This window comes from Myxine glutinosa, chromosome 9 (genome assembly GCF_964187855.1).
Source record: "Myxine glutinosa chromosome 9, kmMyxGlut1.1, whole genome shotgun sequence".
Taxonomy (NCBI): Eukaryota; Metazoa; Chordata; class Myxini; order Myxiniformes; family Myxinidae; genus Myxine; species Myxine glutinosa.
This window is the reverse complement of record NC_136269.1, coordinates 105749813-105762828: the sequence shown is the minus strand read 5'-3', so window position 1 is coordinate 105762828 and position 13016 is coordinate 105749813. Positions and strand designations below refer to the sequence as shown.

The following is a 13016-nucleotide window of genomic DNA, read 5'->3' as shown; positions in this document are numbered from 1 at the left end:
AGTTAAAATGCTCATCAAATATCGAAAGCATCGGCGTTACGTCTTCCAACAACACGGTATGTATAGGCCTTAGGCTTCATGCTTCACCTTCAGGCTGCTTCGGACAAATGAAGGCCAGGTTTCTTAATACAGTCGTATAGTTTCAGTAGTATCGTTTTCATAATAATAATAATAATAATATAGTAAATATAACCACAACACTTTACTCCCAATGTTGTGAATGCAAAACTAATGGATTGAAGCGGTGTATGGTTCATGAATCAATGATAAGCGGTGTACGGTACTAATAACCGTGGAAGTAAGGAATTAGCCTCAGTTTTTTGATAGTAATATCATTTTCGAAATAATGATAATGTATCGTTAATATTATAGTAAATATAATCGTAACACAAATACCTTTGTAGTAAAGCAAAGTTACTGGAGGTTAAAATATATCAACTTCTTCTTCTTCTATCTCCATCTATATATCTATATCTATCTTCTATATCTTCTATTTATCTACATATATAAAAGAAAGTTTTTGTTTGTTTGTTTGTCTGCACGTGCTAATCTCCTGAACGGTGAAAGATAGGAGGAAACCTCTGAAACAAAAAAATGTCGGGACGGCCCCCGGGAAGGTTATAAGCTAGGTGGTGAGGTCGCTCAAGGCCGCCTCGGCCGGGCTGGGCCCATTTCGCAATAAATCTTCTTCTTCTTTCAAAATTCTCTCTCGCGGGGCCCGACAGAAGAAAGAACAAGGAATCGTTGAGCACTAACTGATACTGGGCTCACGTCAGACTTGTGTACAGAAGATTAAATTCATTCAAAAAGAACCCGGGCAATGCCGGGTGCATTCAGCTAGTATATATAAATATATATATAAAAGAAAGTTTTTGTTTGTTTGTTTGTCTGCATGCGCTAATCTCCTGAACAGTGAAGGATAGGAGGAAACCTCTGAAACAAAAAATGTCGGGACGGGCCCCAGGAAGGTTATAGGCTAGGTGGCGAGGCCGGTCGAGGCCGCCTCGGGCGGGCTGGGCCCATTTCGCAAGTAAAAGCTGAGCTGAATTACAGTAGTCAATCTTCTACGGCCGCGAGTAAAGCTGAATTATAGTAGTAAATGAACGAAATGCGGCCGCAGCTGGATAGTCAAACTCCGCTGCTTCACAAGGCCGCGTTTTATTCCTTTTTTTAGTACAGAAGATTAACTTCATTCAAAAAGAACCCGGGCAACGCCGGGATGCATTCAGCTAGTCTTCTATATGTTGAAGTAATGGCAGTTTTGTGTCCGTCCAGCACGCTACGTCATTACGTCGATAATGTCATTACGGGGTACAACGGCGTACAACGGCTGATTCCACTAACCGACGTTTTAATTTATATGCCGTACAGGCTGAACATGTCGTCGAAGCGGTCAAACCTGTCATGTGTTTTTACACACGGACAGCTGTACGTTGCAGCGAGTAGAGTAGAAGACCACTTCTACTCGACTCGCTGAAGAAGAAGCTTCTCGCTTCTACTCGCATCGAGAAGAGGGAGATGGTGAATAACACCACTCGATCTGCACATCTTTGTCAACCAGAGTGAATTCCAGATAAGGAGAGGAACTGCACATGCTTCAGGCCGACTGACCCGCAACGTTGCTTATAGTGAGACCATATAAACTCAGGAGCAGGTCGAGAATGAAAATTGGAGGCTTAATAGCTCCCAAGAAAATGTTCTTTTAACCCTAATGGACTAAAAAAAAACTTTAAATGGACTAAAATACTTTAAATGCACCTTTTACAGTTCACTAATATACACGTTACAACAAACATAGGCTATATGTAAAAATAGAATTACCAGGGGTAGGCTATACAACAACAACAACAACAACAACATGCATTTTAAGGCCATTTTCCCTGCTAGAGCGGGGGTTAGCCTTGCGGCAATCTTCTCCATTTTGCCCTATTTTCTGCATCTCTCCTTGTTAACCCCCTTGCCCGCATTTCTTCTTCCACCATCTTTAGCCAAGTCTTTCTCGGTCTTCCCCGTCCTCTACTTCTTTCTCCATTCATTTCCATCACTCTTCTCAACCAGTCACTTTCGTCCTTCCTCAACACATGACCAAACCATCTCAACCTGTTTCTCTTCACAGCATCAATCACAGGCTCTATTCCCATCATCTTTCGCAAATCATCATTTGTCTTCCTCTCTCAACGATACTCCGCACATCCACCGAACCATTCACATTTCCACCATTTCCGGCCTTCGTTGCTGCTCTACGTTCATTACCCATGTCTCGCTCCCATAAATCATAACACTTCTCACACATGCAGCATACAGCTTTCGCTTCAGCTTCAACGACACTTCCCTCCTCGTCAGCACACCACTCAGTTCCCGAAACTTCTTCATGCACTTCTTCTTCCAAGAGAAAGGAAATATATAAGTACTTTGATAATAATATAATAATAACTTCGATATAATATCAATCGATATTAATTAAGTAACTCATCAATTAATCGATTAATCAAAAAACGAAAAATATTGTTTTTGACAAAGTACTTACTCACTATTGTGCCCAGATTTCAGCTTCCTAGCTCAAAGGATGGCTGAGATATCGCCCGGACAAACAAACAAACAACCAGAGTGAAAACTGAGTACTCCCTTTCAGCGTGCGTCATTGCCGAGCCCCCTTCGGTGCCTGTCAATGACGTTATGCAGCGCCTGGAGATGGCATAGGAAAGGAGCGGTGTACAACAAACAAACAAACAAGAAAACAAACAAACAAACAACCGGAGTTAAAACTGAGTACTCCCTCTCAGCGTGCGCCATTGCCGGGCCCCCTTCGGTGCCCGGCAATGACATTATGCAGCGCTTGGAGATGGCATATGAAAGGAGCGGTGTACAACAAGCAACCAGAGTAAAAACTGAGTACTCCCTTTCAGCGTGCGTCATTGCTGGGCCCCCTTCAGTGCTCGGCAATGACGTCATGTAGCACCTGGAGATGGCATATGAAAGGAGCGGTGTACAATACAAGAGTCAATGCTAATGTTATATGAACGAGATATTTACATAGTCGAAGAGGACATGCCAAAGTTGTTTTTATTCTGCACTACTATACAAGTACATATAATCAATAAGAAAGTTATTTACAAGGTGTCTCAACAAAATGTATACAGATATTAATATTTCAGAAAGACGAATTCAGCAGCAGAGAGAGAGCGATGTGTTGCGATGTATTGCCCCTTGTATTGCTATTTGTCAATCTAACTGATTTTGTGTTTTCCCCCTCTCTTCCATTACCTACAACAGGGCAGAAATGTTGGGGTGAAGACTGCTTTTTCATGGCTTTTGGTATACCTTCCCTTCTCATGATAGTTGCTGTGGGTAAGGGAAAGTCCGTTGTGAGCTTTATGTGCAAGCTGGTTTCTTCCTTTTTGTGATTATTCTTGGATTTATGACAGCAAGGTTATTCTGTTGACACTGCTACCTGTATTTATGTGCATGCAGTGGTGTTTATCTCTGGCACTTCTATGTACAAAAAGAACCCTCCAGGAGGAAACATCATCGTAGAACTAGTGAGATGCATCGGTGTAAGTACCGCATTCTTGCTTTTCAATAAGTGTTTTCAATTACCGTTTCAGTTCAGTCGTATGTAGTAGTATGGTGATCCATAATTAAGTCCCTATTTTAAATATAGAAATAACACGTTGTTAATAAATAAAAAAAAAAAAACTTGTTTAAAAAATATATATAGGCTTTTATTCAACGAAAAGCCCAATAAAAAGGCTTTTATTGCCGTTTTAATTTGCGAACATCAAATTTCAACATGAGTTTATGCATTTTCAGAACATTTTTCAAAATCGTTCGACATTTTCCACTGAACGCCAAAGAAACTTCTCTAGCAAATCAGCAAAAAAAAACATTGCGGATATAACTTTCTAAGTGTACGTATATTAGTGCTGGCTGATGAAAATTAATTCTTCATTCTAAAAATGTTAATTAATGTCAGAAATTATTAGCTTTAGGATCCTGATTATGACTGGGAGGGTGAGTCATCTTTTAACTTCGTTTATCCAGACAAAATAGACTGCTTAGCAGAGTTCTTGAACAAGAATGAATTACCTGCTTTAAAATTGTATTCAACAATACGTGTCTCATATGGATTACATGACAAATGTACAAATGGCCTCATACATGTTTTACATGAAATTAAGTTTATTGAAATTTTAACTCTTGACTTGCTGGAGTAGCCCATATAATATTTATTTAAGGATACATTTCCAAATGTTCCATTAAGTATATTGTTGCGGATATGAGGACTGTATATTTTTTTGATTGTGTGAATTATTATTATTGGTTATTCTGCGCCTCCTGCCTCCGGAGCTGTGTAAAGGTCAAAAGGGCATCCCATAATTAGTCCACAAGCATACACGTCAGCCAATAATAGAATACCCCTGTTCGATAGTTATATCTTATTCTGTGTTTTAGGGTAAGGCTGTGTCTCCCATTAATTGAAGTACTCCATTGCACCAGTGAAAGAGATAGATTCCCTTCATTCCCATTCCCAAAACCTCCATTCCCCCTTTTCGTCGTTTGGCAATTACCTCCCCTCCAATAACTGCCATTGACCACGAGGCAGGGTCGGAGAAGAAAGGCGTGTCTCCACCTCGTCATAGAGGGGAGGAGTGAGCCAGCCCCACTCGACCAACCATGAGCCAGGGGTTTGGCTAGAGAGGGCGGAGGAAGAGCGATCGGGGAGGTTCGCAAAGGTTGAGGGGCGGGGCCTATATAACCCAAGGCAGGGCGTGTCCAAAAGAGATGAGCTTTTACCGGCAGACAAAAAGGGAGCCCAAGCCGTTGAGAAGAGAGAGGGTCCAAGAAGCAGAGCTGAGTTGTGTGGTTTTGGTCGTCAGTGGTTGCGTTGTGGTGGTCAGTGGTTGCGTTGGTTGCGTTGAGTTGTCGGTGGTGAGGAGTGATTGGACCAAGAGAACATAGAGAACATCCAAGGAGAGGACATCCCAGAAAGCACAAAGCCTGTTGTAATCCTGGGAAAGCAGCGGCGGCCACAGAAGCAACAACACCCAACAGCCGCTTGGGGCCTGGACGGCGGTTTTGAGCAGGGCCGCGAAGGAACGGCGGCTGCTACACGCGCCGATCGTGCTGCACAATACAGCTCCAAGCCATCCTCTCCTTCCAGCCAATTCCTATCATCATTCCCCGTGTGAGTCGTCTTTGTTTGTTCTGTCCTGGGTAGGTAATTAAGTCTGTATAAGCTAGTATTTTCCCTGTGTCTCTAAAAGCTTCTGTATATTATTTTCTTATCTTTCCTTCTCCTTGGTTATTTTGAGCCTGTAAATAGTAAATAAATTTAGTAGTATTTTCAACCCTTTTCTCGTCTTCTTATTCCTTTTCTTCACATCCGTCGTCTTTGTCTTTTCCCTGATTGAATAGCTGTGGCGCGATACGGCCAACGTCTGGGTGAATCGGGTGAGTCGGGGAACAACTGTTCGGTCGCGGAGCCTTCGCTCGGCAAACAACATCCTTAACCGCGATCCGTAACAATTGGTGTCAGGAGTGGGATCGGACCCGAAGCGCGCTTAACGCGCTCAAAATTACAAAGTACCGAAATTGCTTTTGTTTTACAAAAACCCGAATTTTGAAATCGCGCCATGGCTGGTCAAGGCGAGGGGATGCCGGTGGGTGAGCTAGAGGAGGGGTTAGGAGTAACCCAGGATCAGAGGGACGAAGTAGAGGAGAACATTGGCAATGTGGTTGAGGGGGTATCAGGCGCACAAAATGGCGCTCTCGCGCACGAGGTTTCAGGCGCGCAAAAAGGCGCCTCGCACGAGCGCGCGGTAGCCGAGCCCGCTGTATCAGCGGGCTTTAACATGCAGCCGATTGACATGCAGGCCCTCATTGCGCAGCTACAGGCAGCTGTACAGATGAGTATGGGAGACCAAATTGGAGGTTTGAAAAACAGTATGGGGGTAATGAGGGACGAATTGAGGGCTGATAGTGAGAAAATGGAAAACAGAATGGGGGAGCGACTAGGAAATCAAATCGGGGAATTAGACAAGAAATTTGAGGGGTTAGACAATGGGATAGAAGGGATGAAACATGGGTTAACGGGGGTGGAAAATAGAATGGCTGCCCAGGAGAATCAGATAGAGGGGATGAAAAATGGGTTAATGGGGCTAGAAAATAGGATGGAAGGCAAATTGCGGGAGATAGGGGAGCAATCCGCCCGAGAAATTAAACAAATGGGAGAGCAGATAGAGGAGGTAAAAATCGGGGTAGAAACCAAATTGGATGCTCAGAGGGATGAATTGGGACAGATGAGGGTGGCATCTACAAAAGAGATGGAGGAGATGAAAGAGGGGATACGACGAGGTGTGAGTGGGGAGGTCTCGGGGCTACGCGAGGAGGTAAAGCGAGGTGAGAAGCGTATGGAGAAAGAGGTGAGAAATAATACGGCTAGGTTACAGGGGGGAATAGAGGATCTGACGGAGGAGGTGGAACAGCTGACAGAGGGACAAACGGAGTTAGTGGAGCAGGTTCAAAAGAACACTGCGGTACTAGGAGGGTTAAAGGCGACACAAAAAGAAATTAAAAATGACTTAATAGCGACACAGAGGCAATGTCAGATGGTACGTGAGGGACTGACAATGAGGTTGGATGAGGTGACAGAAGTAATGGAGACAAAGGACCGGCAGGTGAGGATGCACATAGAGACGGTCAAGGTAGCCTTAGAGGACGAACTTGAGGAGACGCACCGGGAAATAAAAGAGGTGAAGCAAAAATTAGAGGAAGCGGAAGAAGAGGTGAGTGAAATTAAGAAGAGACGGACAGAAACTAAGAGAGAAATAAAGGAGGAGGTAATGGAATTGGTACAAGGTCGGTGCTCAACTCATGATGTGCTGCTCACTAACCAAATAAAGAGTTTGCAGGTGGCAAAAGAGGTGCGGAGACGAGGTGCCAAGGTGAGTGGCGAAATATTCGGCAATGTATATGATGTGAGGAAAGCTTCAGTTGGCTTGGGGATTGGTTTGGATCCGGGGGTTCGTGAAAGGCCGTTGGTGAAGTGTGTGACAGGTCAGGTGTGCGAAAAAAGAGGTGTGCGAGAATGTCCGACCATGGGGTGTGTGAGGAAAAAGTGCGAGCCGACCAGTGAGTGTGCTGTCGAGAGTGAGTCGGTCGTAGCGCGTGTGCGAGGGAGCACATGGAAGCGCGGTGTGGTGAGTGTTACAGAGGGTGTAACGGGAGAGTGTGCGCAAGAGTGTGCGCGAGAAAGGTGTGTAACGGACAGGTGCATGAGGAAAGAGTGCGCTGTCGAGAGTAAGGGTGAGTGCGCTGTCAAGAATGGAGGTGAAAGTAGTGAGAGTGACACGGAGCGTGAGTTGGTTGTGACAGGTGAGCGAGGATGTACACCTGGAATGGAAGGATGCACACCTGGAATGGTAGAGCGTGTGTGGGAATGCACACTTGAGTTGGTCGTGAGGCACGTGGTTGGGTGTGCGAGTGAAAGCACACCTGTGATGGTCACAGAGGAGGTGACCGAGGAAGGGGCGCGAAGAGGTGTGTTGGTGAGGTGTGCGAGCGATGAATGTGTGCCAAGGTGTTCGGTGGTCAGGTGTGTGACCAAGTCTGTGAGCGGAATGAGTGTACCGAGGTGTGTAAGGAAAGGTACGAGGAGCATGGGAACAGCTGGAGGTATGAGCAAGAAAGGGGTAGCGTATGCATGTAAGCATGCAGGTGAGGCATCGACGGTAACCGGGTTAGCGGTTAGAGCGACTTTTAGCCGAATCGGGCCCTCGGTGCGTGCCGGGCTTCGCGTGCCGCGAGAACCAGCGGGGATCCGAGCCACGGCGGGTTCGAAAGGACCGCCGTACGCGATCCACGCTGGGCCTCGCTTGGAACGGCCGCGTCCGGGCTCCACTAGGCGGAGCGGGCAGCTCGATAGGAAGGGTCGTCATGGCGACCACTTTTTGTTGAGACGTGCCGGCAGGTCGAGATCGGGACATTGGATGGCTCCACGCCGAGGTGGTGCGTGGGATCTCGGCCCGGGTAAGCCCCCGTCCCTGCCCCGAATGCCGGACGTATCCAGCCGCTGGCACAAAACAACCCGCATTCATTGCTCGGCTGTACGAAGCCGAGCTTTAGAAGGGAATTGGCGCACCGAGAGGATCTAATAAGTAGACGGGTGATGAGGATAGTGTTTTGGACCCAAAATTAGAAAAAGGCGAAATTTGATGATTGGTACGGTGATTAGCAGATGATTGGCAGAATTTTTGATTGGTTGGATTTAGGTGTGCGAAATTGATAGTAGGACCTCCCCGATGTGGTGGGATGGGCAATCCACCATCCCTCACACCAAGGGGGGGGCAAAGGAGCACTAGCTTATGGGGTTGATGGCAGTGAAAACTAGCCCGGGTGGGTTAGGATATTGTGTGTAGGGCCCTAGAAGATGACATTAGGTGACGTTAAGGTTAGTTAGTGACAAGGATACCTGTAGTGGGGACGCAGGTAGATTAGCGTGGATGATAATGACGTGGGAGCGCAATAGTTTAAACTTTAAAGGGACGACTGGGAAGCGCAAGTTTCAGAGGGGAGTAGTTAGCTGAGATGATGCCGTGTGTTTGAAGATTGAACAGGTGTGATTGAACAGGTGTGATTGCACAGGTGTGCAACTGAACAGGTGTGTGGAGCAGTGTATGAGTGAGTGATGGTGATGTGTGTTGTGTTGACCAAATGGTCCAGGAAGAAAGGAGGGTGCAGGTGGCACCAGGTATGAGTGCACAGGTGTGCAACAACAGGTATGGAGAATGGTTGTGTGGAATAAATGGTATGGGATATATGGCGTATTGGGATGGATGGTCGTGGAGTGAGTATGGTGGAAACTATGGAGTGGAGTGGATGGTGCGAAGGTGTGAATGGGGGAAGGATGGACCCCCATCACGAATACCCGGGGCGGGTAGTGTAAGCGTTAGGTAGAGGGTATAGGTAAATTGTGGTTGGATATTGGCATCTGTGGTGCGGGTGGAAGAATGGTATTTGGATGGGTGCATTAGTGTTGTGGAAATGGCTGGGCGTGTAGCCTGTTAGTGTGTGTAGTTGGTTTGGGCACTCCACCACTGTGAGGATGTCGGCCAGGTGAGGCCGCAGGTGGGCTCTGGGAGCCGGTAGTTGTTGTGGATGGGGCCCGAGGATCCGGAGGACGGACCCGGGTAGCCCAGTGCCAGAGGGCACCGAGTGGGGTGACAGAGCCAGGAGGGGCTTTCCCCAGTTAGTTAGGTTAGGGTGAGGAGCTAGGTAAGCTCGGGTGGCAACTGCAGTGGTGGAGGTGTGCAGGTGGGTAGACCTGCTGGGAGAGCTACACGTCGCAGCCCAGAAATTGTGCGAGGGCACCGGGAGATGAATCGGGGGAGTGAGACCCCAAATTGAGAAGCACCACAGTTTGGCCAATGGGAATTGGTTTTTAGAACCCATAGTGTAAGTTGGCCAATGGATTGGCAGGGAGAGACCCCGGGTAGTGTAAAGTGTGTTAAGGTCATTTAGAGGATAGTTAGGATTGGAGTCTCCTCGCACCATCTGCATCCACTCACCTGAGGTGACAGGTACTCCACACCATGCCATGTTTTATTATTTTTCATTAATGCAAATGTTTGGATTGTGAGACGCATCATGACGTGGGTGTGACATTGTGCTTTGATGTTCCATCACTTCCTCCTTATGAGGATTGATGATGAATTTGGTGATGGCAAATTTTGAAGTAGAGGGATTGTGGAGACGAATTTGGTATAGGAGAAATATGGGGAAGACGTGACAGTAGTGACGAATTTGTAAATGGGTAGATTTTGTAAATATGGGGTAAGGGCAAGGGTAGTGTAGGTGACAGGGGGGTGACGTACGGTAGGGACGAGCTTTCTCACTTCGCCCTCCGTACGCATTTCGCCTTGCATTGCCTTATTGATGTGTACCCTTGTGACCTTACCCCTCGCTCAATTGTCTCTTTTGTCTCCCACATGACCTGTGCGCCATTGGGTGCCGAGGGGAGCGTGCGTGAGTCCTCCATTGTGCGCCCGGAATTCCCAGAACCAGCTGTCTGCATCGATGCACCACATTATGGACCACATGGGTTGGGGCATGGCCCCTCTGCTGGAACCGGCCATGAGGGCCCGAAATCTTGCTGGCGGACCTTGGCCACAGGGCACTGATGCCCCACAGGTGAACCACACGTAGTCGGCCCTGTGGGCCATAAATAAAATAAATAAAAATGGACACATTGGGTGCAAGTTTTAATACAAATAGGCCGCCAGTAAGCAAAGCAAAGGAATGACAACATCTGGAAGAACAAATAATAATAACCAGCAGAGGGAGCCGAAGAGCAAGAGATCACCTGCAGGGTTAGGGGTTGTTGATTTATTTTTTATTCTTGAACAATGGTGACTGCACCGATTGGTGCTTGGGTGTGTATTGGTGCGTTTTTGGGTGCTTTCATGGTGCATTGATGCAGAGCAGACTGTCTCCCCCCCAGAAAGAACAATCACAGGTCCTGGGTTAGTTTTGTAAATAAAAAATAGCGTCATTGTAAATAATGCTCCCCACCGTCAGTGTGTAGTTTGAAGACCATTCCGCAATTCGGTTAACTGTGGGCGTAAGTCTGTTAGGCAGGGTGCAATGGAGCAGCGGGACACATTTATTTATGTTTTAAAAACTGTCGCACTCAGGGTCAGGTTAAAAGTAGAGGGAACTACACCTACGTGTCACACTAAATAAAACGTTGTAGGCCCGGGCCGTGCCTAAGAGGAGGAGGGTGCAGTGTTGCGGATATGAGGACTGTATATTTTTTTGATTGTGTGAATTATTATTATTGGTTATTCTGCGCCTCCTGCCTCCGGAGCTGTGTAAAGGTCAAAAGGGCATCCCATAATTAGTCCACAAGCATACACGTCAGCCAATAATAGAATACCCCTGTTCGATAGTTATATCTTATTCTGTGTTTTAGGGTAAGGCTGTGTCTCCCATTAATTGAAGTACTCCATTGCACCAGTGAAAGAGATAGATTCCCTTCATTCCCATTCCCAAAACCTCCATTCCCCCTTTTCGTCGTTTGGCAATTACCTCCCCTCCAATAACCGCCATTGACCACGAGGCAGGGTCAGAGAAGAAAGGCGTGTCTCCACCTCGTCATAGAGGGGAGGAGTGAGCCAGCCCCACTCGACCAACCATGAGCCAGGGGTTTGGCTAGAGAGGGCGGAGGAAGAGCGATCGGGGAGGTTCGCAAAGGTTGAGGGGCGGGGCCTATATAACCCAAGGCAGGGCGTGTCCAAAAGAGATGAGCTTTTACCGGCAGACAAAAAGGGAGCCCAAGCCGTTGAGAAGAGAGAGGGTCCAAGAAGCAGAGCTGAGTTGTGTGGTTTTGGTCGTCAGTGGTTGCGTTGTGGTGGTCAGTGGTTGCGTTGGTTGCGTTGAGTTGTCGGTGGTGAGGAGTGATTGGACCAAGAGAACATAGAGAACATCCAAGGAGAGGACATCCCAGAAAGCACAAAGCCTGTTGTAATCCTGGGAAAGCAGCGGCAGCCACAGCAGCAACAACACCCAACAGCCGCTTGGGGCCTGGACGGCGTTTTGAGCAGGGCCGCGAAGGAACGGCGGCTGCTACACGCGCCGATCGTGCTGCACAATACAGCTCCAAGCCATCCTCTCCTTCCAGCCAATTCCTATCATCATTCCCCGTGTGAGTCGTCTTTGTTTGTTCTGTCCTGGGTAGGTAATTAAGTCTGTATAAGCTAGTATTTTCCCTGTGTCTCTAAAAGCTTCTGTATATTATTTTCTTATCTTTCCTTCTCCTTGGTTATTTTGAGCCTGTAAATAGTAAATAAATTTAGTAGTATTTTCAATCCTTTTCTCGTCTTCTTATTCCTTTTCTTCACATCCGTCGTCTTTGTCTTTTCCCTGATTGAATAGCTGTGGCGTGATACGGCTGGGTGAATCGGGTGAGTCGGGGAACAACTGTTCGGTCGCGGAGCCTTCGCTCGGCAAACAACATCCTTAACCGCGATCCGTAACAATATTGTACACCGCACCTTTCCTATGCCATCTCCAGGCGTTGCATAACGTCATTGCCGGGCACCGAAGGGGGCTCGGCAGTGACGCACGCTGAAAGGGAGTACTCAGTTTTCACTCTGGTTGTTGTACACCGCACCTTTCCTATGCCATCTCCAGGCGCTGCATATCGTCATTGCTGGGCACTGAAGGGGGCTCGGCATTGACGCATGCTGAAAGAGAGTATTCAGTTTTCACTCTGGTTGTTGTACACCGCACCTTTCCTATGCCATCTCCAGGCATTGCAAATCGTCATTGCTGGGCACTGAAGGGGGCTCGGCAGTGACGCACGCTGAAAGGGAGTACTCCGTTTTCACTCTGGTTGTTGTACACCGCACCTTTCCTATGCCATCTCCAGGCGCTGCATATCGTCATTGCTGGGCACTGAAGGGGGCTCGGCAGTGACGCACGCTGAAAGGGAGTACTCAGTTTTCACTCTGGTTGTTGTACACCGCACCTTTCCTATGCCATCTCCAGGCGCTGCATAACCTCATTGCCGGGCACCGAAGGGGGCTCGGCATTGACGCACGCTGAAAGGGAGTACTCAGTTTTCACTCTGGTTGTTGTACACCGCACCTTTCCTATGCCATCTCCAGGCACTGCATAACCTCATTGCCGGGCACCGAAGGGGGCTCGGCAGTGACGCACGCTGAAAGGGAGTACTCAGTTTTCACTCTGGTTGTTTTCTTGCTTTCTTGTTTTCTTGTTTGTCCGGGCAATATCTCAGCCATCCTTTGAGCTAGGAAGCTGAAATTTCGGCACAATAGTGAGCAAGTCCTTTGTCAAAAACTGTAATTTTTGTTTTTTGATTAATCAATTAATTGAGGAGTTATTTAATTATTAGCGATTAATTAAGTACTTATTTAATTAATCAAATTTCCTTTCTCTTCTGACCATTATCTCAGGCACCTTTTAAGTTAGGAAGCTGATATTTGGACATGACAATG

General features: G+C 47.1%; 1 protein-coding gene across 1 annotated transcript in view; it reads left to right on the top strand.

Annotated features, from left to right (window-relative positions):
* SLC15A1 (solute carrier family 15 member 1) overlaps positions 1-13016 on the top strand; it is a 130137-nt gene that overhangs the window by 61441 nt on the left and 55680 nt on the right. The window contains exons 8-9 of the mRNA XM_068128623.2: positions 3274-3348; positions 3472-3554. Of these exons, the coding sequence (XP_067984724.2) occupies positions 3274-3348; positions 3472-3554 (158 nt within the window). The remainder of the gene's footprint in view (positions 1-3273; positions 3349-3471; positions 3555-13016) is intronic.